Source organism: Acipenser ruthenus, chromosome 4, assembly GCF_902713425.1.
Source record: "Acipenser ruthenus chromosome 4, fAciRut3.2 maternal haplotype, whole genome shotgun sequence".
Classification (NCBI taxonomy): Eukaryota; Metazoa; Chordata; class Actinopteri; order Acipenseriformes; family Acipenseridae; genus Acipenser; species Acipenser ruthenus.
The window spans coordinates 25,474,172-25,501,801 of NC_081192.1; the positions used below are offsets into that span (position 1 = coordinate 25,474,172).

The 27,630-nt window shown below is 36.1% G+C and overlaps 2 protein-coding genes across 12 annotated transcripts in view; one reads left to right on the forward strand and one right to left on the reverse strand.

The window, feature by feature from the left end:
* The window catches only part of LOC117400379 (solute carrier organic anion transporter family member 5A1-like), a 61,058-nt gene that overhangs the window by 30,932 nt on the left and 2,496 nt on the right, over positions 1-27,630 (forward strand). For 5 of the 6 annotated variants that reach the window (XM_059022230.1, XM_034000250.3, XM_059022233.1 and 2 more), the window contains 5 exons: positions 2,426-2,624; positions 3,908-4,067; positions 5,918-6,159; positions 6,884-6,948; positions 7,876-10,384. In XM_059022230.1, the coding sequence (XP_058878213.1) occupies positions 2,426-2,624; positions 3,908-4,067; positions 5,918-6,159; positions 6,884-6,948; positions 7,876-8,324 (1,115 nt within the window). In that variant the 3' untranslated portion in view covers positions 8,325-10,384. Of the gene's footprint in view, positions 1-2,425; positions 2,625-3,907; positions 4,068-5,917; positions 6,160-6,883; positions 6,949-7,875; positions 10,385-27,630 lie in introns of those variants that run through there. The other variant, XM_059022229.1, reaches the window with a different exon arrangement.
* LOC117400528 (extracellular sulfatase Sulf-1-like) overlaps positions 12,942-27,630 on the reverse strand; it is a 103,507-nt gene continuing 88,818 nt past the window's right edge. For 5 of the 6 annotated variants that reach the window (XM_059022228.1, XM_059022227.1, XM_034000624.3 and 2 more), the window contains 5 exons: positions 26,721-26,795; positions 26,157-26,329; positions 25,589-25,731; positions 23,119-23,242; positions 12,942-16,411 (listed from right to left, as the gene is read on the reverse strand). In XM_059022228.1, the coding sequence (XP_058878211.1) occupies positions 15,681-16,411; positions 23,119-23,242; positions 25,589-25,731; positions 26,157-26,329; positions 26,721-26,795 (1,246 nt within the window). In that variant the 3' untranslated portion in view covers positions 12,942-15,680. Of the gene's footprint in view, positions 16,412-21,873; positions 21,908-23,118; positions 23,243-25,588; positions 25,732-26,156; positions 26,330-26,720; positions 26,796-27,630 lie in introns of all 6 variants that reach the window. The other variant, XM_034000627.3, reaches the window with a different exon arrangement.

Here is a 27,630-nt window from a genome sequence, read left to right on the forward strand (position 1 = left end):
GCCTTTGGATTTCTGTTTACAACCAGAACAGAAAGGCAATGTGAAATGTATATAGTATGAAAGCAAAAGAAGGGGGGGGGATAACATTCTGTACTTGATGTGTTAAAAGTGCAGCAGTATTAAATAATGTAAAAGTTGTGCTTAAAATAAAGGGGCACATGGGAGCTGGTAATTTTTCTAAAGCTTTTAAAAAAAAAAAAAAAAAAAAATATGGACCAATTTCCTTCGGGAACTACACTTACATCAGCAAGTCATTAATCTGGCATTGCAGAGACTTGAAAGAAAATTGTTATAGTATGCATTTTTATTTTATTTATTTATTTATTTTATACATATTCCGTCTTGCTTAATCCCCTTTTTTTCCTTGGGCCCAAAGACTGATTATAGTACTACATTGGGTAAAAATAAAAAAACACATTTTATTTTTGCCATATTCAATAACTATATTATTTATAGTAATGCACAATGAAGAGGCGCCTGTTTTTAAAGTGACTGAATTCTTACTATGAACATTATAGTTAAGTACTTTCCACTTCCTTTGGAATTGTGCAGAAGAAACCATTGCTGCTCTGTATATAAGTAGGACAGATCTACTGTGGTCTTGATGGGGAAGTCGTGAACACTGGTGATTTCAGCAGTGTGGCTGTCTGAAAACCTTTCTTAACCAAAGACTGCTGTATACTTTATGGTTTTTTTACTGGCCACTTACATGTTTGCAATCATTCCGGTAAGTCCCTGTAGCAATTACTCAAATACTTCAGTGTTTATTAAATTTTTTATGGGTACGTCTGTATTATAAGTTCAGGAGCTGCTCTTCCGTTGTAGTTGTCTGCCATAAACATGTACTACATAGGCGAGATCAGCCAAAGCATTTTCTCATGAACAGCTGTGTATTGTTAGCAATACAAAAACTAACTTGATCCAAATTAACTGATCACTAAATGGCTCTGACTCTTACTTCTTTAAAGGCACTAATCTAGCCTGTTACAGATGTCTGTGGCAAGAAAACAGAATTTAACATTAAACTATTTGCAAGCATCATACAAATTAAGTATGTTAATAGTATGTTTAAAAAAATTTTTTAGAGTGACTTCCAAACTTAAGTAAGTAATAGAGCCTTTAAGTTTTATGAGATTCGCTCGAATGATTCATTGCGATATTTTAGCCTAATAATAATAATGAGCTATTTGCAAATTTAAACTGAGGGAGTGCTTGCTAATTATCCTTTTCCTGAGGAATTATACTGTACTTGAATGCCAGAAGTGTCTGTGTTTGACCATGTTCAAAGCTGGAAATAACTGACAGGTCTTGATATTACTTTTGTTAATCGTAGTGCAGAAAGTTATTCAAATAATATTTGCTCTATGAATGACATTGTTTTTTTTTTTCTCATCATTAAATGCAAAGATTATTGCAAATAAATAATTACAGTAACTACTGTAATAATGAAAAATAATTATTAGTGCCACTGACAATATTAGTCACTTCTTCATGTGAATCAGCCCCTATACAAATTCTGTTAGTTAAAAATGTAGTATTTAATTTGACCTATTTCTATAACAACCTATACCAAATCAGGAGTAAGTTAATACATTTGAAATGTTACAACTTCTTTTGGCACAAAGAACGTTGCCCTAATTGTTCAGAATGCTAACGTGCTGTATAGAAATAATTCCTTCAGAAACATTCTTAATTCTATCCATGCAGAATTAGGCTTAGTTACAGTATTCCAGAACTCCAGGCTTCAGGAAATTCTGTGTTACTGTACTTGGGTGTAAATCAAGGATTAATAAGCGTCAATGTCTCATTTTCTCTTCCTCCCTATTGGACACTGCTGGGCACTGTAGCAAATGACATTTCATTGACATACAAGCTTGTTTTTATGTTTTACTTGATGCTCTTAAGGGAAGACATGTGCTCTGGTCCCCTATCTGCAAGGTACAGATTTAGACAGTGACCTAACATTGCCAGTACTAAGCGTTGACTTTCAAATCGTGCCAATAAGCAGTACTTTCCTACAAGCACATGCATCAAACTGGCTAAACTGGATAGATATTTCTTATTATAGTTATTTTTTCCTAATAAAAACTAATAAATAATACAGCTCAAATTCTAGCATAATATATATTAGAGAGAATTATTTAACTAAAAAAGATTGTACATTCTAGTCATAGGGATTACTAGAAGATAACTGTTTGAATAGGTTTATTCTGTGTTTTATTACTGGGGAGAAAGGAAACCATTAACACTTTAAAAGTGAGGACAATATGTTTGCTTTTTTCCCTAGTGACTGCCGGACAGTCAAGTGAATGTCATGGTTTTGTAAAATTGCTGATTTATAGCTCATGTTGTTTTGGTAAATAATTATACCTGTTACACTAAACACAGAGAACTATGTGATTCTTACTGTGTTTCTGTTTTATAGGGGTGATTATAGTGCCCAGTGCTGGTGTAGGCATTGTCCTTGGAGGCTACATTATCAAAAAGCTGAAACTGGGTGCTAGAGAGTCTGCTAAGCTGGCCATGATCTGCAGTGGCGTGTCTTTGCTGTGCTTTTCCACACTCTTCATCGTTGGTTGTGAAAGCATTAACCTTGGAGGCATCAATATACCTTATACCACAGGGTAATGATTCTCTCTCCTCAGTACTTCTCATGTCATTCATAATTGGACTTAAGATCCATCCATGTTTACATGCTGGGATGTTTGTACGTTTTACATGGAGAATAAACAAGCTATTACACTAGTTGCACAGGATCAGATACAGCCTATGGTTAATTCAGGTGTTGGATAAAAAGATCACCTGTGATATGTAGCACACACTTATGTGTAAAACATAGGCTGCCATTCACATTGAATTCCTAGTTGAATGTATTTTGTAATATCTAAAAGCTTGCTTTTCTTTGTTGCAATTCGGTTTCACTCACAATGCGCTTGACAACAGATCTGATATATTTTATAGAGGGATGAAAGTAGGCACGTGATTGTCGGGTGCTATTCCTATCATATTAGATATACACAGTTAACGTAATTATTAGCAAAGCGGATCTAGATCTAGATCTAGATATACTGTATAGATTTTCTTTTTAGACATGTCGTAGCAGTGTAATGTCCTTGTGTAACGTGTACAGCCTGATCTTGCCTGACTTTCTAAGATACATATAAAGGGCCACTGCTTCCCAGGTGTTTGCAATGTGCAACTAAATAGACATGCTTTTAAACTCCAACAGTCAACACTGTGGGATTTATTCTATAACCCTCTCCCAATTGAATTAATTTGTCATGTTAATTAATTAATTAATTGATATGTGACCAATTTTGACCTATATCTTGAGAACTGCTAATTCGGTTGGTACAGGTTGGTACAGACATTCCTTAGCACTAGCGCTTGTGGGCATCGGGATCATGAAGACCTATTTGTGTGAAGTTTGGCCTCAGACTTTGTGTAGCCTTCCATGTATTTTCACAATAAAGAGGCTCTGTATTTTAACATAAATATGGGGGCCATTTTACTATCAGATAGCAGCAAAGTATGACATTTATGATGTTGTTTTTAGGTAGTCATAGTTATGTGCCTAACAGAAAAAAGAAGAATATAACCTTTATTGTTCATTAGCTCTAGGTGTGACAGGCTGCCCTACTGTCTTTTTGACAGAAGAATGAGCCGCATACGGTAGCAAGACCAGAGGAGTAAGATTATGTCGATTTTGTATATTTCTATCCAGCTTTGGAAACAAACTGTGGGAAATGTGACTGCGACCAATTAAACACATATGCTATACTGAATTAATCAAGCAGTTAATGTAGTGTTTGTCTGAAAGAGAAGAGGCTTGTCTAATGTGTCTCATAATTTCCCACAGAAATGAGGAGGCTGTTTATTTAGCCGTCCTCTTTGTGTTTGTTTCCAGCCCCACTCTCACCATGGCACAGAGGAATCTGACAGGCAGCTGCAATGTGAACTGCGGATGTAAAATACACGAGTATGCGCCTGTCTGTGGATCAGACGGCATCACCTACTTCAACCCTTGTCTGGCTGGCTGCACCAGTGTGGGAAACGATAGCACAGGAGTGAGTATCAGCTATGTGTTTGTGTTCATTGTCTAAAGGGTATTCTTTGATGTTCCCTGGAGTAATGTCTAGGAAGGCACAGTGCTGGGGGTTGGATAATTTTACCACATTCACTAAATATTATTCACTAAATATTTTGGTATCCCTGGACAAATAAACACCCAATTTTCAGACATGTACATTTGGTAACACTTTAAAGTAATGGCCGTAAATTCATAATTCAATAAGAGAGTTTTTTTTTTTTTCTATAGGATGGCATAGGACTAATACATTTCTGAAGTGAGGTGGTTTGAAAAGTGACCGCTTTGGGTGTGTAGCTGTAATTTCGCCCCCTCTGCAACTGTTAATTTGATACAGATATTTTCCATTTACAAGGACAAAGTTGCTATAGCTGCAGGTAAGAAATTAAATATTGTGAAATAGTATAAAGAATCAATTTAACTCCGTTTCAGTAGTGGTTATTCGCTCTCTATTTTAAAAACATTTATTAAACTGCATAAACCAAAAAAATGCTGGTGTAAGTTGATTTGCATGTTACCATTTGAGAAGATTACCTCAGTGGTCAGTCTAAACAGTCCAGTTCTTATTCCTTGCTTTCATATGCTGAGGTAGCGAAACCGAATAAGGCTTGTGTCCTACAGGGTTGCATTTCTGTTGTAATGACATTGTTGGTGCTTTGCCTAGTAAAAGATTGTAACTGAGTGGCAATTTTGAAACGTCAATAATAGATTAGCTTGCTGCTTCCTTATAGAACATTATTCTGGACTGTAGGAGCATTCTAGCAGCCATCCCTTTTCTGACACTGATAATGTGCTTGGAGTTGAAACAAAGGACAGTGAAAATTGGACAGTACACGGGGAACTATAGCTATCCTAATCCTTACATTGCGTGGCTGATATAGCAGTTCAAAACAGATTCTGAATGCAAAAAGCCAACTTATGATTACAGTAGCCCCTCACTAATACAGACACCATTATGCCGTACATTCGGACATGCTGGACACAAAGTATGTCCCCTAGCAATATCAAATTCATTGTGACGCTAGGTCACTGTGAATTGCATGATCCAAAGATGCACACTGAATAAACACATATGCTATACTGACACCAAAGACAGGACAAAAAAAAACAGAACAGATAAAAGTAGCCTACTAAATCACGAAAATTAAGTAGAATGATTAAGAGGGCATATAAACTGGTACTCTACTGAGTTTAAACACTGTGATCAGTTGGAAAAGGGCCAGAAGCTTTCAAAAATACTGATTAAAATTCTGAATCTGAAGTCTCTAATTGCTTTTGCAAAGAAAGTCTGACTCATACCAACAGAAAACAAAATGAGCAGGTAGGCTATGTGTTTTACTTGCAGCCACGCTAACACTGTAAAATGTTCTCTGTAAAAGATGTTTTAAAAAAGTATTTCTGTAAAGTCTCTGCAGTATATGTAAGGCACTGTATATGTGTCACTGCGGCACCATGATGTATTTTGTGTTAATTGTGCACTAAGTAGACAGTAAAAAGAATAATGCGTTAAAATCATTTTGTTTCAATTTAAAATTACCTTTTATTATTTTTGCATTGTACAGTAATGTGTACAATGTAGCAGCATGATTTATTTTGCTTTCCTGGAAGCCTATAGGCTAAAGTAAAAAGAAAGTGTGCTAGGTATTCATTTGATTTACCCACTGTACTATATACTGTAGGCCTACTATAAAGATGCAATAAAAAAAGGTAATTTAAAAACTGTGTGATGTAGAAGCAGCCTATGGAAAAATTACCTGTGGGGGTTGTTTTTAAACAGTAGCGTGTTCGAGTACAGAACTCCTAATGTTGTTTTTGACTCTTGTTTTCCAGATAAGGAACTACACAGACTGCGCTTGTGTGCAGAGTAGGCAGGTGATCACACCTCCTACAGATGGGCAGAGGAGCCAGCTCAGATTGGTTATAGTGAAAACCTATCTGAATGAGAATGGCTATGCTGTATCTGGCAAGTGCGACCGCACCTGCAATACCCTGATACCTTTCCTCATATTTCTGTTCATCGTCACCCTCATTACTGCCTGTGCACAGCCATCAGCACTCATTGTAACACTCAGGTACGTGTCTAACTCCTGCTTTACAAATTGCAGGCTTAGATAATGACGTGTATATCATTCAAGCAGATTTAATGTCATTATTTCTATTTTCGACGACAAGAAGCAGCACGAAAAAGTTTGATGTAGGAATTGCAATTAGGAACATGTCTGTCAATTGATCAGTGGCTCTGAGTACTTTTAAATGATTCCTAATTCCTGCAGAAGTAGTGTTCTGCACATGTTTAGCCTCTCTCCTGTTCGTTGGAAAAGACTGCACCTGTTGTATAAATTTAAACTCTTTGAGATAAGTACCCTTATGTTCTAAACCTTATACTGCAGTTTATTTCCCTATATCAAAAGAAAATGCACATTGCTGCTGTTAATATTTTAAAGTTTAATAAGGGTGCTGCTTGCGTGTTCAGTCAGATGTGTCAGTGCAGGAAATTTTCAAACTGAATACTGTTCTTGTTGATAAAAGAAAAGTAATTACCTATGGAACATCCATTACTGCTGACGCTGCCATTTTCAACATCATATACAAAACCTTTTGTGGAGCAAAAAATGTAGCATTCTTCATATTGCGGTTTAAAATAATACAAATATGGAAAACACATTTTGTTGAAAATATATATTTGTAACTTGTCATTGTAATTTACCTACACAAAGACTTGCTTGTAATGTGATGCTTTTAGGTTGCACGAGGAGGCATTATTAAACAGCAATTTCTTTCTTCTTTTCTGTGCAGGTCAGTGGATGAACAAGAGAGACCGTTTGCGCTAGGAATGCAGTTTGTTCTTCTACGAACTCTTGGTAAGTTAAATGTAGCCCTCAATAGGAAATATCTTATATGATTGTAATTGACACTTATTAAAAAGCATTTTTAAGCGGTGTCTGTTAATCTAACTGTTAGGACTGAGCATCTGAATTGTAGCTGCGTAAATGCCTGCTTGCATGCACTTGAAGCGATTGCTTTATTAATATAGCCCTTTGAATTAATGTGTTTTTTAGTCTAGGTGGAGTGTTACCCCTGCAAAGGGATACAATGTAATGCACAATACAATACTCCTTGTACAGCACTGTATATACAGCATGCAACAAGAATTGTTGCGCATTTTTTACAGCAGAGCCTGCATTTTATTTCTGTTTGATGCTGTGCATTTGTTTTTAACAATTACTAGTCATTGTCTGTTGGAATCAGCTAATATTTCAACAGAAATTAGTCCAGGTATAATCATATTTATCACATACAGTCATTTTTTTACCAAATCTTTTATTGTGAACTTAATGCACATCTATATCACATACAGTAATTAGAACCAAATATTTTATTAACTTACTCCATCTAGTGGTTGGCTGTTGTATATACACAGTCAACTGAACAGATTGGGATGATGGGTATAGTTAGTACATACATTTTTGATATATAGAAAAATATAACATTTAAAATGTGTGCAGGGAAAGAAATAAGACTTCTTGTGGAGCAGTTTCACAGATTCCACGTTTTAATACAAGCTTGTTTAGCCCAGTGTGTAGGTATCAAGTTCAGGTGTGTCTTATTACACACATTGTGAAACCAGGAATGGATGAAACTGCTATGCATTCCCATCCCTGGTGTGTTAAATGATCATATACTGTGCATAATAAAAACATGCCGAACTCTTAATTTAATTTGAAAGTCTCATAAATGATTGTTTTTAAGTCTACATACTGAAATATGGCCCTGTTCATTGTGTGCAGCCTACATTCCCACCCCAATCTATTTCGGCGCGGTCATCGACACCACCTGCATGCTCTGGCAACAAGACTGCGGCGTCCACGGCTCCTGCTGGGAATATGACGTCACTTCCTTGCGCTTTGTCTACTTCGGGCTGGCAGCCAGCCTCAAGTTTGTGGCCTTCATCTTCATCTTCTTGACGTGGTACTCCATTAAATACAAAGAAGATAGACTCCAGAGATGGATACAGAGAGCCTCGCCGGTAAGCACAGTCAACGAGATAGTCGGAAAGGCAGGGGCCCAGCAAAGCTGTGCACGGGCTCGATCCTGCCCTGCCTTCAGCAGGGCTGAACATACTGAAGAAATGACGCTGAACAGAGGGGGCGGCGGCAGCCAGAGCCATCCTGGCCATTCACTGGAAGCAGTAAACACCTCTGAAAATACACTGGAAGACGACACTGCTGAGATCTAGCGCAAGTCTCTTGCTTCACCGGCTCTTGCGAAATTCAGTTTTTGTGTTTTAAGTTTACTATGGCTCCCACAAAACATTTCTGTTTGAAAGCCTGTGCCTTCCTTTTCTTATTTCATTTAAACAAGCTGTATGTTGACCATCAGTCTTTTTTTAAGACTAGCAGCCACACACCGATACTCAGCACAGGTTGAGGGCTGGTTACCTCAAAGTGACAACCAGAGGATGTTTCCTTAAGAAATGTGTAGCATTTGCTCTTGAATAAAAATGAGGTTAGGTAAGAAGAAAAAAAAAACTTAAGCAAAGCTAAGTGTATTTTATATCTAAGTGTATTTATATCAATAAACACCTATAGCAGAAGAATACATTTTTAATTGAAACATATTTGGTGTTAACAACATGTGGTGCTATTAGATGAAATAATACAGATTTCAGTTTTTTTTTAAACATTTTATTCAGCCATAGTTTTAGCACATATCAGAAGTTATCCAATGTATTTGGACTATGATGATTAAGGAATAAAACACTGCTAAACAAGCACACATGGAATAATATACTGTGCAAGCTCTTGCATATTATGAAAACTAGTATATATCAACACAAGCAGAAAAAAAATTAGCAAGTAGTAGTACAGCTCGTTACAGTTAATAGAATAAGCTTTTAGCTGTAACATACACATATTTTAAACATACAATGTCAAGTGCTTTTTAATTTCCAATTCATATATGTAGGTTTATATATTTTAAAAACATTTTGCTAGTCCTCCAGTGCAACATCCATTTTTACCTATAACATCTGGGAGTGTTTCAGTAATTTGGCAAGACTAACGCTTTCATTCAGGGGACTAATCAGTGCCTGTTAACTCAATGCAGACATGCATTCTAACAGTGTCTCAACCTCTGTACTACAGTAAATAGAACACTAGTCAGAGCTACAACTGGGCCAGGGATCTTAAAATTATTATACCACCTCTGTATCCAACTGAAATGTACAGTACTGTATCCAGAAAACATGAAGGAAGGTTGAAGTTGCTTGTTCCAAAACAAAAAAAGGTAAATATAGTAAGCAGCTCTGTTTTCTTTCCTTCTTGTCTAGATTTGTCTCCACTTTACACTGCTGTGGATAAGAAAGCAATATGGTAATGGTGTGCAGTACAGTGGGAGTAAATCAGGAGCAATGCAATCCTTTAGAAATTGCTGCTTTTTACTGTACATGACTAGGTTTGGTTGTGCTTACGCAGGTGATCTCTTCAGAGTGCATTGTGAAGACTAAACTGTTCCAAAACAAACAAAGCATCAATAATATATTTTTAAGATGGCTCTATCTACTGTTTTCACACTGTTATCTTAAAGCAGTATTTATTTATTTTTAAATAATTAAAACTATAAGCAGCAGCATCTCCAGCAAATAAAGTCAACATAACATGTTCTTGCTATTTCAGGCAGTAGTCTACAAAATGTAAAGCATGAGTAGTTAACAGTACTAGACTATTTAGCACAGTCTTTTTAGATTTTTCAGATTATTACATAATACAAGGTTTTTCCATTGTCAAAATATCTAGCTAATTAATTCACTTCATAGTAGGGTATAGTATGTCCATTAGTGTGCATGTGCAGTAAATATTGATCTATTAGCATTCATATTATTTTAAAAAGATTGGAAGCTCAGCAGAATAGCAACAACAGAAACAGGTTTAACAGAAAAACGATTAAAAAATGTGGTAAGACTTTATATTAATGCGCTGCTTATTAATGTTTTATAAATATATAATATATGCTTAATAACTATGTTATAAGGTGTTAATAAAGCATTATATATGGTTCATAGCCATGCAATAGCCACAGACGGAATTACAGTTTTATAAAGGGGACAGTTTTTAGCCGCCTATTCTACTTTGGGATGTTTAAACATAATTCCGTCTATGGCTATTGCATGTTAACAATATATAACAGTTATTATGCATCTATTATACCTTTGTAAAACATTAACAAGCAGCACCTTAATATAAAGTGTTACCAAAAATGTAATATAGAAAATAATTTGGGGGGAAGGGGGGGGGGGGGGGGGGGGTCTGTGATAAAATTAAACAGCCCACAGAAGTAACTATTTTAACTTAAAAGTTTACTAAATTCTAGCAGGGACCCCTCATATTTTTAAATAAATGTTAATAAGTAAAGAAAAACTCCTTCATCAGAATAGAAAAGATTCTGAAAACATTTTTGTTTATAATATTTAACTTGATATCCATTGTATATTGAGGATTTGGAAAACCTGCTGTTAATATGGTTGCACTAATTATTGGGGAGTTTATTGAAATAATAGAAGAAGAATCTTTATATATATATATATATATATATATATATATATATATATATATATATATATATATATATATATATATATAGGTCATTGTTAAACAACCACATACCTCTACCATGCAAGTGAAAGCAGCTCCTTCCCAGGGCGTGCAATGAGTAGCAACAGCCTGTGAGTGTCCCCGTCTCTTCAGAAGTGATTTCATCATTAGTACTGTATGTGTATGTGGTGTATTTGTGATGCAAAAGAAAGAGAAAATTGCCTGGATGTTTTTATTGTTAATTTTTTTAAAGTAGTTTAGGCTAATTTTATTATTTTCTTTTTTTTTTTGTTTATCAATATTGTATTTTAACTTTGAAAGGCTGTTGAGCCCTTTTTGCTCAACAGGAACAAAGTAAATATGATTGTGAACAACTGCATACAAATACTTTGAACATTATTTGTCAATAAAAAAGATGTTTTAAAAAAATGGAAAAGCAATGTTGTATTTTCTCTTCCTTGCAACCCCCCCCCCCCCAAAAAAAACAAACAAAACTATATAATGCATTGTAAAACTAAAAGTAATACATAGTAAAACAAATAAAACAAAAACATATATATATATATATATATATATATATATATATATATATATATATATATATATATATATACATATATAGCTTTAAATAGAAATACATGATTGTAGTTGCCATGACATCCAAAGCCTACAAGTACCTCCACTGTTTGTTTTCAAACAGTTTCCCTTGACAAAGGTATGTAAACATACTGAAACATTGGGAAGTTGGGTCTTTTGAGAAAAAATTATATATATATATATATATATATATATATATATATATATATATATACCTACCCAAGTTAATCCTGTATAATATATATGTTAACTTTTGCTATTTAAGCCATCAAATTAGACACTAAAAGCCAATAAGTAAAAGTATAGTCAACAGTTTGTGGGTGGATTGTTTTTCTAAAAATAACACTGTAGTTATTTTATTAATTCTTATTTTCAAAACTATACAAGTTGTACCGAGTTTGTACATTACTGTATACTGTAGTTGATTCATTCACTGCAGTTCTTGCAACTGTTTTCATTAGGACATTTAGCTAAAAATAAAAGGTGTAAATACTGTAATACTGTAAACGTGTGAGTTCTGTTACTTATACATGTTAATGCCATGGCTTGTGGACCCGTGGTTAACTCGACACCATGGATAAGTCAACACTAAATGGCATCCCTGTGGGATGTCGAGTTAACCAAGGTTCTCACTCTCTCTCCAGTATATACAGTAGAAATAGAAACATCTCTGAATTCGATAATAGAAGAACAACCTTATTTTGCCTTCAAAAGTGCAAAGAATACTAAGGACAGATAAAACCAATACATGGTTATCTAACCCACCAGATGGTAATTTTAAATGTGGGCGGTGTGTCCACTGTTCAAACACAATAAATACCAAAACTTTTAATCATCCAAGATCGGGTAAAAAGATCAAAATTAAGGGCTTTATTAATTGTAATACTACAGGAGTAATTTATATGTTAACTTGTCCATGCGGACTGGTCTGCATAGCTCAAATGAAAAGAGCCCTGAAAGTAAGGATCTCTGAACATAAAGCAGCTATCAGGAATCAAAATCAAGACTATGCAATAGCTAAACGCTATAATAAAAGCTGTTCATGGATCACTCCCACACTCTTTATGATTTGTGGCGATAGAGAAAGTTACTTTACCAACTCGAGGTGGCAATCCAATACATTTATTATTACAGAGAGAAGCATATTGGGTATTTGCCATCCAAATTTTAGACAATTAATGGATTGTTTTTCATAATGATGCAAATTGAATCAATTAATTATATTGTTTCTAATGTTAATAATTCCCATTTTCAGGGATATGTAATATATTGGCAATATTATACTTTTAATTTGAATTAAACAAAATACTGTAAAGCCATAAATATTTGTTACCAAGATATTTGGCAAATCACACCCATAAAACCTATTTTGCTCGAGAAATGTTGGCGACCTGTTGCACTGGTAGTAGTATATTACTTCATTATATGTACAGCACTAAGATATTCGTGCCAAAAATGGTTACTTTTTTTCATACCATATACTCATGCCTTACATATTAAATGTATCCAGGTGGTCAGGGTTCTACTGTACTGTACTGTACCTCTCATCAAGCAAATACTACTGGCAGCCAGGTTACGAAACCTGGACTCGTCTCTAAAATACACGTCTCTCATCAAATTGACTCAACGGATAACATGTCACAAGAGGAAAGGACTGCGTCAGAAAGTCTTCCAAACTGTAGTTTAATCTAGTAAAATTGCAATAATCTTTTTACAATTCTCCATAAACTTCTGTAAAAGGTAATACACAATTGTTCTGTTTTCAATGTTGTGTTTTTACATTATGGATTAACCATTTGTATTACATTTTGCGGTACCCTGCCTATTAATTTGTGGTTTAATGAATAAAAACAAAGCATACCCTCTGCACTACCTAGCATTTGATTTGGTCAACTCCAACGTTATAACCACCAGTAGTTGTGCAGGTGAAGTTCCAGTAGGCCACTTTGACTTCTATTTACAGCATGTGAAACCACTTCTTAAAACAATTGTCTATGAAAATGAGAGCTCACATAACTGCTGTAAGTCATTAGACAGCTGTCATGTTGAAGCTGACACCCTGGGATCCTTCAAGAAGCTGCTTGATGAGATTTTGGGATAAATAAGCTACTAACAACCAAATGAGCAAGATGGGCCAAATGGCTTCCTCTCGTTTGTAAACTTTCTTAGGTTCTTATGACACATTATATACTGTAAGTCTGTACCTCAAAGACAGAAAAACATGGTGGTGTTATTTTCAGGCCAAGGTACATTTTGCAGATTGAATGATAAACAAAAAAAAACAATGCATTTATGCAAAGATTTACTTTCTGTTCTTGAAATGAGGCTTGAAGGTGGTCACAGCATCCCGATTTTTTAAACTTAAAAATGTTTATTTTATTTCTATAAACAATGCTTCTTGACTTTCCTGAAGCCAGAATTGTTACATAACTTTTATCATCACAGTCCACAAAAATCTGTAACATTTAGGAGGGTAATAATTCAATTCATATTTGTATACATATTATTTACACAGATCAATATTTTGCCTTTTTAAAATGTCTTTTCAAGTAGTATATGTGCGTCATTTATTGGGAGTTTTTTTTTGTTTGTTTTGTTTTTTACACAAACAGCAATAAAAAGCCACAGTTCTTCATTAAAATGGGTAAGGTAGCCTAAATGCAGAATTACTTTGGAAGAAACTAACTGGGATTACAACAGATGGTGTGCCACATATGACTGGGCAAAACAGTGGACTGGCTAGCAGTGCTGAAAAAAATTAAAGAAAGAAATGCAGAAGTACCAATTTTCTTACACTGGATTCTGCATCAACAGGCATTATGTGGAAAAGTTGCAGAATTAGAACACGTAATGAGCATTGTTATCAAGTGTGCCAGAAAAGAAGTGCCAAGTGATCGGACGCACGTCATATAAAGGTACAATTCATAGCGGTTCTCTTTACTACGTTGTATTTTCACAGCTTGCCAATACCTTTTTTTTTCTTCTTCATTGCTGTTCAAAATGTTATATTTTGGAATAATATTGAGACTCAGCAATATATACTCTGACTTTTTTTTTTTACCGTTTGAGATTTCCATTGAAAAAGTAAAATATTTTTATTTCCTCCATTCTACTACATTTGTGATATTGAGGTTTTTTTGTCAGTGTTCTAGGAAAGCTGCTTCTAGTTATATCTGCCTATTTTTGTACTATAAAATACATTCAGTAATACGTTGATTAATTGATTGAAACTGTGCCTGCATACTTATTGATGACTCGGAATCATGCAGTGAGGGTAATGTGTTTTGTGTAAAGTAGTATATTTGAGTATATTGGCCTACATACAATTTCTATAGACATTTTCAGGTACGTTACGATGTATAATTTTTTTTTTCTTTTTTTCCGATGCGGGCCATCAAGTGAACAAGTCTTAACTTGCTGCCAGATGAGTTTGACACCCCTGTCCCAGGCAATCAATTATCATTTCTGGACTTACTCCATTCAAACACATTTTCATAACCAAGTAATTCAGCAAGATGTATTTATTTCGCATTAGTGAATCAAACAAACAAATCTGTTGATTTGATTCACTAACTGTATGAATCAAACAAATCAAGTCGGTAAAAAGAATCAAAACTGCACATCACTAATTTTCAGCCCAGAAAAAGAGGTTTAAGGTCTATCAGTGGTTAAAGTCTGGATTCCATACGCACTAATTATCGCTCACTTTAAGGTGCACGCTACAATTATCACCCTTTAGTAAATAGTACATTTATATTCATTCTGATTATCATAGTGTGGCATAATAAAATTAGTGTGTGCCATAACATGCCCACTATTTTGCGCGTTAATGAATAAAATTGCAATAGTAAATACGGCAATCATGAACGTGCACACTAATTTCAATTACTGCGCACCATAAAGTTTAACTCCCTTTCATAAATGAGGCCCAAAGACTTCTGTTTACTCAGACATTAATGATAGATTTATTAGACCTGTGCTTGCAAATAATTGCTTAAATCCAGTAATCAGCTTGGAATTTAAATAAGAAAATTATTATTTTAGAAAAGCTACATTTGGATTTGGCTATACATATTAGGTAACACTGTGGTCTAATTATTTTAAGCTCCTGTTGTAACAAAAACAAAACAAAACAAAAAAAATAGTACAAATACAAATATTACAAATACAATGCTCCATTTCTAAACCTGGAAATTTCTACTTTTGATTCAGAGATAACCAGACCCATTTGGCAATGTCCCATTGTCTCTTCATGCCTTCTGGAGTCTGTCGTCTTAATGTGCTACTTTAAAACTTATATTTATTTGAAGGTATGGGAAGACAAGCTACTGCCTTCTGTGTTGAAGTTTTCAGAGGTTTGTTGTTCGGTTGGATTGTTTTTGCTCCTGTTATGTGCGGTTGCTTCTTTAAGGGGAACAGCAGCGCCCATCTGTGTTGTCAGTTTGGTGAAGGAAGGGGCTGTCTGGATCTACTGGAAGGTAACCGTGGCCTTCGAATATGTCCTCCTGCTCCTCAACGTCATTTCGGACAAATTCCTGCTGAAGATGGGAGACTGACTGTAGCGCAAAGCCATGTCTGATCTCCATCTCGATCAAATCATTTCCACTGAAAACGAACCCATCACTGTCCAAGTCCTCTTCCACCTGTTTGGTCCACGTTTCCTTTTGACCGCTCCTCCAGTATTCCAAGCCTGGAATGACTCTCTCGGGTAGGTCATTATGGGATTCACGTTTCTTTTCAGGAGTTTTAAAATCTGTACTGAATCTTACAGTTTCAGAGTCCGGTGTGGGCACAGTAGGCTGCATGTTATCCGTGGTCGTCATTGCACCGCTTGATTCATCTTCCGTAGGGGGAATTTCCCCCGAGCCGGATCCTGTGGAGAAGTCAGATGAAGCCCCATCCTCATTAAGGGCAGACTCATTTGTTTCATTTTGTTCATAAAAAATGTTTAGCAGTGTAAACATACTATCTACACCTTTCAAATAATTAGTCCAGTCATCCAGGCTAAGACTATAATTGTATCTGTTCCCAAACAACGTCTCATTCACACGGTACAAATCTTCCAGTCCTTGCCAGTTGACGTCCTCAGTAAAGTTTGGCAGTTTAGCCTTCCCATCCATTCCATAGTTGCTCTTCTCTGCAGATAAAACACAAAATTAAAGTGGGTGTATATATGTATACCTAGAAATGCACGTTGGGCTTTCATTGATCACACATCATACAACATGCAATCATGCATATGCTCCCCTTTTAAGACTTGATTAGACTTCCCACATCCCACTGCAGCACAATCTGTTAGGCATTAGATCCACACTTAAAAACAAAAACAATAATACAACAGAAACATAACTTCTTACATAAATTACAAAGAAAACAATTGTGCACATCTGAATGCATCACAAGAGCATAAACATCCACAATTCATTTATAAACAGACCCAAAATAATATATTAAAAAAAAATAAACATATTATAGTTTTAAAAAAAAACATCTTTATATGTTGTAAGGCTTTAACCAGTCTAAAATCATTAGCATGTGTATGGTTTCTTCTAAAGCTAAATAATTCTCTATAAACCACCACATCTACAGTACACCTTACAAAGTCCAATTACTGCAAATATTATATTTCCAGTCAGATGGGATGTATGAAAATGTATGATGCTTAAATAGGAAATGAACAAGCAAGACACAACGCGTATCTGAAAAGCAAAATTAAAATTAAATTGTACAGCTCTATATATGAAAACAAAAATTTAAATCGTAGATGGGAGGACAGGGCTTTTAAAAGGACTGTCAACAAGTCAGTTTCTTCTTCAAATACTGTAAGGAAGGGTGGCTTTAGGTCGGCCAGCGACCTCTGTAGTCTGGCCGGGCGCCTGCGGGCTTGCCTGTAAGCTGCCCGAGAGCTGCGTTGTCCTCCGACGCTGTAGCTCTGAGGCGGCTGCACGGCGAGTCCGCAGTGTGAAAATGGCTCCTTTCCATCTGCAACAGTTTTTATTTACAGTTGCAGAAAAAAGTATTTGGCCAGTTAAAAAAAAAAAAGTAAAACCACAAAGAAAGTGATTACTATAATTTATAATTGTTCTATTGAAAGATATAAATTCAAGTAGAGGTTCAGCTTTATAAAACAACACATTATTACATAACATGCATACAATGAAAAATAACATGCAAAAACTTTTTTCTAACTGACAAGTATTTGGGCAATGAACATATTTCATATGAAACCCATTCGTTGCTAATTATTGACAATTATCATGATTGAAAACCAACACCTGATGATAAATATAAATTAAAAACATAATCATCAAGTGCTGAAAAATAAATACATCAACAATCTCAAAATGGCAGTGATACAACTAAACGAAAAAGGAGAAACTACCAGAAAAATAGCAGAAAGACTTGTGGGCTATTATTGACAAACACAGGAGAACAGGAACTACTGCAACTAGCTTCAGGTGTGGAAGACTGTGGCAATGTGCCCCACTCCTGTGTGTATTTTTGTGTTATGTGTTGTGTGTTAATGTTGGTGTATAGATATTGGTACACGGGATATAAATGGGTCTGTGTAGCATGAGTGATTTAAAACATATAGTTGTATTTAGGCACTTCACGTGCATTTGAAGTATTTAATAGTATGTGAGCACGGTTGTACAAATTAGTTCACGTGCTGGGATTCAAGTGAATAATTAATTAGTAATTGAATCCCGGCACAACAGTATATATAGATGCACGTTTCACTCTGGGTTGTGTGTTCGGTGAGTGGAGAACAGGTGTGGAGAGGGGGAAAAAAACGATTTAAAAGAAACAAAAGTAATAACAATTGCTACTACGTGCTTGAGAACCAGCACGGTATTTGTTTTGTGTTTAGCGTTCGTCCATCCTGTTTGTAGTGTCTATTCGTTTTGTTTGTCTGTTTATTTTGGCCTCAAGTGCCGTGTGCTGTTTTTTGGTTTAAATCTTTTCTTTCTTTCATTCATTAAACATACTGAGCGCCGCAGCGTCTCAGTTTCAACCCCAGTACTGCCTGTCTGCGTCTGTGATTCTTTCGGCCCTGATGTCACCCCTACAGCTAGCCTGTTCACAAAGACCAAGAAAGATTTCTGCAAAATCTGGAAGAATCGTTCGAGCAGCCCGGCAAAATCCTCGGATTACTGCAAAAGATTTGACAAGAACTGGTCAAGAAATTCATGATGCGAACAATTCACCAATACCTTAACAAGTTAAATGTTCATGGGCGAAAACCAAGATGCAAATCTTTGTTAAACACAATATACGAAAAGAAAGTGATTGGAGTTTTCCCATTGAATACTTGAAGCCTGATGGTTTCTTCAACCAAATTCTATGGTCATACTAATCCAAAATAAAACTTTTTTCACCAAGAAAGCAACAATGTTTGGAGTAAGAGAGGAGAAAAATGTAAAGAAAAGTTCATCATGCCCAGTGTTAAACATGGTGGAGGGTTGTGTGATGGTATGGGCTTGTTTTTCTTCCTCAGGCACTGGTGACCTTTGTATTGCAGAAGGATCAATGAATGCTGCAAAATATCAAGGAATTTCTGAAGAAAAGGATGATTACAGTTATGGATTGGCTATCTCAGTCCCCAGACTGGAATCCCATCGAGATGTTGTGGATTGACTTGAAGGCTTGCTGTTGCATAAAGTAAACTCAAAGCTGTATGTGTGGAAGAATGTGCAAAAATATTTCGGGAAAGACGCCAGGAACTGGTTTCAAAATAAAAAAAAAGACTGCAAGAGTGCCCAGATACTTTTGTCAAAATATGAAATTAGTTTTTACATGTTATTTTCATTTTATGCATGTTATGTAATAAATCGGTTTTATTATAAAGCTGAATCTCTATTTTAATTTATATTCGACTGACGTTTGAATTTGTTACAGGGTTTTATATTGTTAGACAAAAATAATTTCCTTCCTATTTTTTCTTCGCCAAAAATTATTAATACATTTAAAAGAACTGGAGCAGATAGATGTCTGCTCCAAGGCAAACCTTTGTCACACTCTGTATATCAGCAGTTTGAGGTGGGACTTTCTGTTTGTGGACTTCTGTCCCATTTACATCACGATTGGGATTTCTGTCATTTGGTAGAATCATACATTAAAAAAACAAAAAAACAGACAAACAAAAAACCAGAATCAGTCACTCCTGTTAAGAAAAAAAAAAAAAAAGAAATTGAGAAAAAACTAAAAATTTAGGAGAAAGAGCAATAAAAAGATGAAATCATTTGAATGTATGTGTTTAATGTGCTCTATATGTTTAGAACCATCTTAAATGACTTAAAGAAAGTAAGTATTACCGGTATGAGGTTTTAGTTCTATGTTTTTCAGTTGGTAACTACTGTCAGTTACCACTGAATATGTCTAAGTAATGATTTAATCTTCCTAAGTTTGTAAATAAATCAGCTAATGTTCGTAAAAAAAAGAGCCATGTGCACTACAAAAGCAATATACAAACTACAAAAAATGAAAATGAAGCTGAAAAGTACATGTAAGGGAACAAAACGGAGATGCTATTATGGGGGGGGGGGGGGGGGGGGGGGGGGGGGGGGGGGGGGGGGGGGGGGGGGGGGGGGGCGGTTATGTTGGTTTAAGCAACTCACGAGGATGAAAAGCTTGGTCTCCACAACTTTCACCACTTTCGATGATGCTGAAGCCTGGTAAGCAGGTGTCAGGAATAGAAAAAGGTCAAACAAGACAAAAAGTTAAGCAGCCTGAAACCAAAAACTGGAAACCTGCAACCTGAAACCAAACGTCCTATTCATTTGACGCTCTTGGTTAAGTGGTAAGAAACAAAGTACAGTCAAACCTGCACACAGCCCTACTCAAGCCGTCCCGACTCATCTCATCTGAGTATGCACAGATTCTGCGATCAGTTGTGCTCAGTTTTGGTTTGACGTCACAATTGAGTTTTTCCCAACTTAGTGTCGCACACTGCTAAAACTAAATTATTGACCACAGCTAGATACTGGTGATTACTATGTATGCAGATTTAATTAATACTGCCCTGTATACATTTTTGTATTTTGTATTTGCCCAACATAGCGACCCTCATATTATGCAATGCATCGTATGCTGATTAGATAGCGTAGACAGCGCCGCGAGGCAACCAAAAGAAGCACTTACTCTATTAATTTAGCTATTGAACATTTACATCGTGCAAACGTTTCAGGCGCTGTTTGACTTTTTGTATAGTTTGTCTACTACACTTTATCCTGTGGTAAATAAAATCCATTTTTATTTGACTTTGGCGTTTTTTTCTCAGCGTGTGGATCTAGGGGCTTGTGATTTGTGACGTATTGGAGATCGACACACCGGTTACTTATGTTTTAGCGCAGTAAGAAAATATAGACTGCCAGTAAATTCATGATAAAAAGGTAAATTGATCATTTACATTTGATTAGTAAACACCTAAAAAAAATATTCAAATGTGCACATATCTGGTATTTATGAATTTGGACTTGCTGATTCTGTTCCACCTTCTTCATTATTTGAACACAAGAGCAAGCAATGACATTAATCACTTCCCCCAGATGCTACAACTTGCATTTCGTTCTCACACTTGCCTGGGAACTAGGTAGCTGCCAATGTGTCTGTTTTGTGTTGTGTTGTTCTTTCCCGCAAATTTCCTGTTAATTTCTCATAATTAGGATGTAGCCGCTTAAGACTTAATCCCTTCATTGCTAGGGGACGTACGGCATATGTCCTAAAATAAAACTCACTGTAGCGCCGGCTGTGAGCATCCGATCATCCGATCATTTCGATTTTTAAAAAACGAATTAAAAGTGGAGAAAACTCTTTCAAATCAGGGGATTGACAATCATTCGTGTTTGATGGTACACTTGGTGTCTTGAAAACCAAAAAAAGTTTCAAACCTGCGATGCAGAGGCATAAACGATTTAAAATGTATTTTTACACAATACTAGTACTTGATAATATTAATGAAAAATACGTGGACTACTGATTTATTCTTCTACTGTAAATTTTAACAGTTGTGCTTCGTTGTTCTCTGTAGTATTCTCCAGCTTTTATTTTATTTAATCTTTTAATTGATTCTTTCTCTCTTGTGTTATAAAGATTACAATTACATGGTGTATTACATTTACTGGTCAGTGTAATTGCAGTTTTTTAAATTGTATTTTTTGGAAAAGTGTAGTGTTGCAGAAAGTTTTATTAAAAATTATAAGATTTTTAAGTGTGAATTTCAACACACTTTATCCAACTACAGCAAGAAAATACAGGCAAACACTGTGAAAATGATCGGTCTTTTCAGAGGTTACTGTAGTATTATGAATGATGAAGTATTGTGAATCAAAACTGATAGTCTATCCTCTATGAAATACTTTTTGTCTAAATGGCCTGGTGAATGAAGTGATGTATTATGGGGGAAAAAAATAATAATTATGATCAATGAAGAGAAGTTCACCTGTGCCAGTAAAAATATTCTGATGGCTAAATATTTGTCAGGACAAACTGGCATGCACCAAAGGTTTAGCTGAATGCATCATGAGATATTAGTCGGAATGGACTGGCTCATGCAGTTATTGGAAAGAAGCCACTGAAGAAATCAAAAATTACGGATACCTGTGTGGATCATAGCTTCCTCCATCTTTATTTCCTGATTAGGAAAATAAGAGTAATTTTTTGTTAATGCTTAGATCAGTAAATAAAACATTCACAATGTAGTTCTTCATGCACAGCTTCTAGTTCCTAAAGAGAAAGGGCTTTTGTTAAAATATAAAGGAGGTTTTGGGGAGCAGTGGGAAGGGGCGGGACACAGTCCCATCAAGAACTATTTTAAAGAAATAACACGAACGCTAGGAGTAAACATAAAACTTATATTAACTAACCAGGTAAGTTAGAGTAAAATGTTAAAGATTTGGCACAAGGTTGTGCTATAAATTGCAGCTGTTAATGGCATTAAAACAAACTGGTTTGAGGATAAAGGGAATGTGCAGATTCCTGAGTCTTTGAAGATGTAGAAATAGGTATGAGAGAATGCACACTGCAATACTATGTATCATGGCTAGGCTGTGTAGCATTGCAGTGAGCAGAGGACTGGAAGCCAGGAGACCCAAGCATCAAATCCCAGCACTGCCACAGACTTACTGTGTTACCTGGGGAAAATGCTGCCCAGCAGCGTACCATTCACGCATACAAGCATGACCACAGAGTACCGCATTACAGACAGAATGTACAGGTTTCTGTCTTAAGCTTGCTCTCTGAATGCTGAAAAGCTGACAAACAAAAAAAATAATTTGGAATGTCCAATTAGACTCCCTCACTGCAGCAACTCCCACAACAGCACAGGAAAGCTAAAAAGTCAGTGGGTGTTCCTAACCCATGAGCAAGCCAGTAGCTTTTTTACACCCAGGAGCTCGAAAGCAGATGTTGGCAAACTATCGGCCTCTGGAGGACATGGGCCAGCCCTGCAGGTGTCCACTTGAGCTCACCAGGTGCCTGGCCAGTAGGGCCTGCTGTAACATGATGATGAGATTGTACCTCCTAAAACCACGGGAGCACCAATGCAACGCTCCCTGTGGAATCCCTAACAAAGGCCAGCAACTTCGCACAGCCAGGACAAACCGGCACTCCCCTGGCTGTATGATACACCTGCACACTGTGCCTTTACCAGGTGAGCCACTCTGACAGCCAAAATATGATTTATTGGATAATTAGAATATATATATATATATATATATATATATATATATATATATATATATATATATATATATATATATATATATATATATATATATTACTTTCTTGTGTTTCCAACAATGTATCTTTAACAGAAGCATAAATCAGAAAGTATCAGTTATTTACCTGTTTCAAGTCCCCTAGATCTAGGGTTACACTGTCTATGACCCCGGCAGCTTCTCAGCTCCATTAACTGTAGATGAAGCTCGTTCAGGACTTCTCTGTCAACAGTGTGCACTGCATTTGTCAGCTGGATACATCAGAAAAATGAAAACTGTGTTATGCAATGCGAGTTTGAGCAATGCAACTTTTTTTGTAGCAACATACAGCACAGTAGATACTCCTGCTGCAGAGTCCCTTAAACCTGCTGCTGTAGAATCAAAAGCTGCCGTTCTCTTTTCCGAGTGGAATGATAACATTTGTTGAAGTAACATTTACAACATGGTTAAATTAGTTTTATGTTGCATGTACTGTAGTTTAGTTGCAGATTAATATATATATATATATATATATATATTACATCATGTAAGAATAAATCATGAATTTGAATGTAAATAATAACAAGTAGTTGTCATGCCGTCAAAAACCTATAAATACCTCCAATGTTTGGATTCAAACACAGGCTCCCTTGAGAAAGATATGTACAACATATCGAAACGTTGGGCAGCTGGCTCTTTGAGCTAAAATATATATATATATATATATATATATATATATATATATACACAGACGTGCTCAAATTTGTTGGTACCCCTCCACAAAAAACGAAGAATGCACAATTTTCTCTGAAATAACTTGAAACTGACAAAAGTAACTGGCATCCACCATTGTTTATTCCATATTTAACAGAAATCAGACTTTGCTTTTGATTTTTTATTCAACATAATATTGTAAATAATAAAACAAATGAAAATGGCATGGACAAAAATGATGGGACTGCTAACCTAATATTTTGTTGCAGAACCTTTAGAGGTAATCACTGCAATCAAACGTTTTCTGTAGCTCTCAATGAGACTTCTGCACCTGTTAACAGGTAGTTTGGCCCACTCTTCCTGAGCAAACTGCTCCAGCTGTCTCAGGTTTGATGGGTGCCTTCTCCAGACTGCAAGTTTCAGCTCTTTCCATAGATGTTCGATAGGATTCAGATCAGGACTCATAAAAGGCCACTTCAGAATAGTCCAATGTTTTGTTCTTATCCATTCTTGGGTGCTTTTAGCTGTGTGTTTTGGGTCATTATCCTGTTGGAGGACCCATGACCTGCGACTGAGACAGTGCTTTCTGACACTGGGCAGTACGTTTCGCTCCAGAATGCATTGATAGTCTTGAGATTTCATTGTGCCCTGCACAGATTCAAAGCACCCTGTGCCAGGCGCAGCAAAGCAGCCCCAAAACATAACCAAGCCTCCTCCATGTTTCAATGTAGGTATGGTGTTCTTTTCTTTGAAAGCTTCATTTTTTCATCTGTGAACATAGAGCTGATGTGACTTGCCAAAAAGCTCCAGTTTTGACTCATCTGTCCAAAGGACATTCTCCCAGAAGGATTGTGGCTTGTCAATATGCATTTTAGCAAATTCCAGTCTGGCTTTTTTATGTTTTTCTTTCAAAAGTGGAGTCCTCCTGGGTCTTCTTCCATGGAGCCCACTTTCGCTCAAAAAGCGACGGATGGTGCGATCAGAAACTGACGTACCTTCACCTTGAAGTTCAGCTTGTATCTCTTTGGCAGTTATCCTTGGTTCTTTTTCTACCATTCGCACTATCCTTCTGTTCAATCTGGGATCGATTTTCCTCTTGCGGCCGCGCCCAGGGAGGTTGGCTACAGTTCCATGGACCTTAAACTTCTTAATAATATTTGCAACTGTTGCCACAGGAACATCAAGCTGCTTGGAGATGGTCTTGTAGCCTTTACCTTTACCATGCTTGTCTATTATTTTCTTTCTGATCTCCTCAGACAACTCTCTCCTTTGCTTTCTCTGGTCCATGTTCAGTGTGGTGCACACAATGATACCAAACAGCACAGTGACTACTTTTCTCCATTTAAATAGGCTGAATGACTGATTACAAGATTGGAGACATGTGTGATACTAATTAAAGAAACTAATTAGTTTGAAATATCACTATAATCCAATTATTTATTATCTTTTCTAAGGGGTACCAACAAATGTGTCCAGGCCATTTTAGAATATCTTTGTAGAATAAGCAATAATTCATCTCTTTTCACAGCTTCTTTGCTTTATTCTATGACATACCAAAGGCATGCAAGTATACATGACAAAATAGCTTTTAATTTCATCACTTTTCAGGAGGAATGAAGCATTATTTCAATGAGCTGTAAGGGTACCAACAAATTTGAGCATGTCTATATATATATATATATATATATATATATATATATTATATATATATATAAGCATGTGTGTTTTTCTGCAGGCTGGCCCTTGATTGCAGCTTATTCATGAAATCATCTGTACTACTTGCTTAATTAGCCTTCTATTGCAAAATTCTGCATTCCATGTGCTGTTTATTGTTTGTGTAAACTAGTTAAACCAGAATACCCTTATTTAATCCCTACTACCCTCTTCAGCATGATACTTCTTACCTGATAAGGATCACTGTTCATGTCAAAATATTCCAAGAAGCCAGTAGCAAACTCACAGAAGAGGATATTGTGTGTGTCGTTAATTGTTCGTAAACACCAGTAAGTGTTGTTATTGGCACTGGTACAGGCACAGAACGATCCCACTGTAATTAGTTTAAAAAGAGGCATTGATTTCATTGTCATTTGACAGATGATTTATGGCAGCCTAAAACAGCACAAACATATATTTAATTGAACAGTTGATCAAGTTCTGACAGAAAAAAAGACAAACATTATTATAACCTCTTCTTTTAGAAGAATAAAACTGCACTGCAGATCACATTTTCCACTTGCATGAACTTAGGTGTTGGCAAGTAGTTGTGGGGGAAAAAATAGCATTAAACTGATGGTTGTCCAGTCAAGAGTTGTACATTCATTTCAGTGAAACACTAAAGCCAATGGCCATGGCCTCTATTTTTAGTCATTTTCAACAAACTCAAATTTGATGCCATATGTTTTAGCAAAGAAGAACATATCAGTAAAACTATTGTCCAGTACAGTGCACAGAGGATTACCGTACTTCACTTACAGTTCCAGAAGGGTGCGGTCTGCCAGTGGTCGTTGTCGTGTGTAAAGCAGGTGAGGCCTGGCAGACTGCAGTCATCCCCTTTCTTCAAGCGCTTCTTCTGCTTTCTCTCCTTTTTCTTTCGCCGACTTTCATTAAAGTTCTGCACTTTACCATCAACCTCTTGTAATGCTTCCCTGAAAAGAACAAAAGTGATGGCTTTAGTTTTGATTACACTCTTTTGATTGTCAGGGAAAGCCTAATTTATATACTGTGATGAGTTATCAAATCAGATCCACCTGCGGAATATGAAGTCAGCTTGCTACACAAAATTAGTAGCATGATAATATCATGAGAAGGAGGCAATGATGTTTCTGTCTTTGCCACATCTTCCAGTTTTTGTTTAGGGATACAGATGTTAATGGAATGAATCTGTGCTCCAACAGGGTAGTATTGTAATATTTTAACATAAGTAACTAATAAATTGAGGTACTGATAGAGAGTCTACAGCAGATCAAATGCATCAGCTTTGAAAATGGTTACCACACAGTAATTAAAATCAGTCCAATAGGAAGATATTGTACTCACTTAAAGGGATGGAGACGGTGGTTGCTATTTTTCAGTTTTTCTTTGTTTCTCTGTGACTTTTCTTTGTTAAAGTAGCTGTTGTTTGTTTGTTTGTAAAAGAAAACAAAAAGCCCAAGTTATTATTCCAATTAGAACTCAGGGTGCTTCACATTTCTCCCCCATTAAAAAAACAGTCAAATGTATAAATTCACTAAGGACTCAACAGCAACCAAGTTGGACTGCAAGTATTTTAATTGGGCTAGGGTGTTCAATTAAGTTTGGGGGAATTAGATGTATTTCTATGAGATTATATATTTTACAGGCACATTGTGAAATCACGCATTTCGAGAAATGCCTAAAACTTTCAGTCATTTCTGTAAGCTCGTTTCGAAAGCTCCTTGGTCTTCATGGTTGCTTTGTTGGATCACTATGTGAGTTGCAGCTTGAAAGCCTTTGTATACCTGAGGGAAATTATCTACAAGTTAAACCACTTTGAGTACACACAGGCTGAAACCATTTCACTCATTTTGTGACCTTTCAAACAAATCATTTGCACCTGAGGTGATTTACAGCTGCAGTAGCAAAGGGGTTGAGTACTTATGCAACTGAGATTAATCGGTTTTTCCCTGTAAATCTTACTTATTTATAGTCTATATGCATTTTTTAACTTTATCAATGTGGAGTAGGTTGTGTAGATTCTACATGTAAAGTCTAATTTGAAAGCGTCGGGGAGTACGCTCAGGTGCCAACAACATGTGAAAACTTTGCAGGGGGGTGAATACTTCTGCAAACCACTGTAGCTGTCCATTCAGAGAAGAGGGATGTAGGTATGGGGAGTGGTGTTGTGGAAGCTCACTTCTGAAGCGTGGATGAGAGGAAGTGTCGATGCTTGAGAGCCATTACATTTAAAAACGTGAGTTTAAAAAAATAC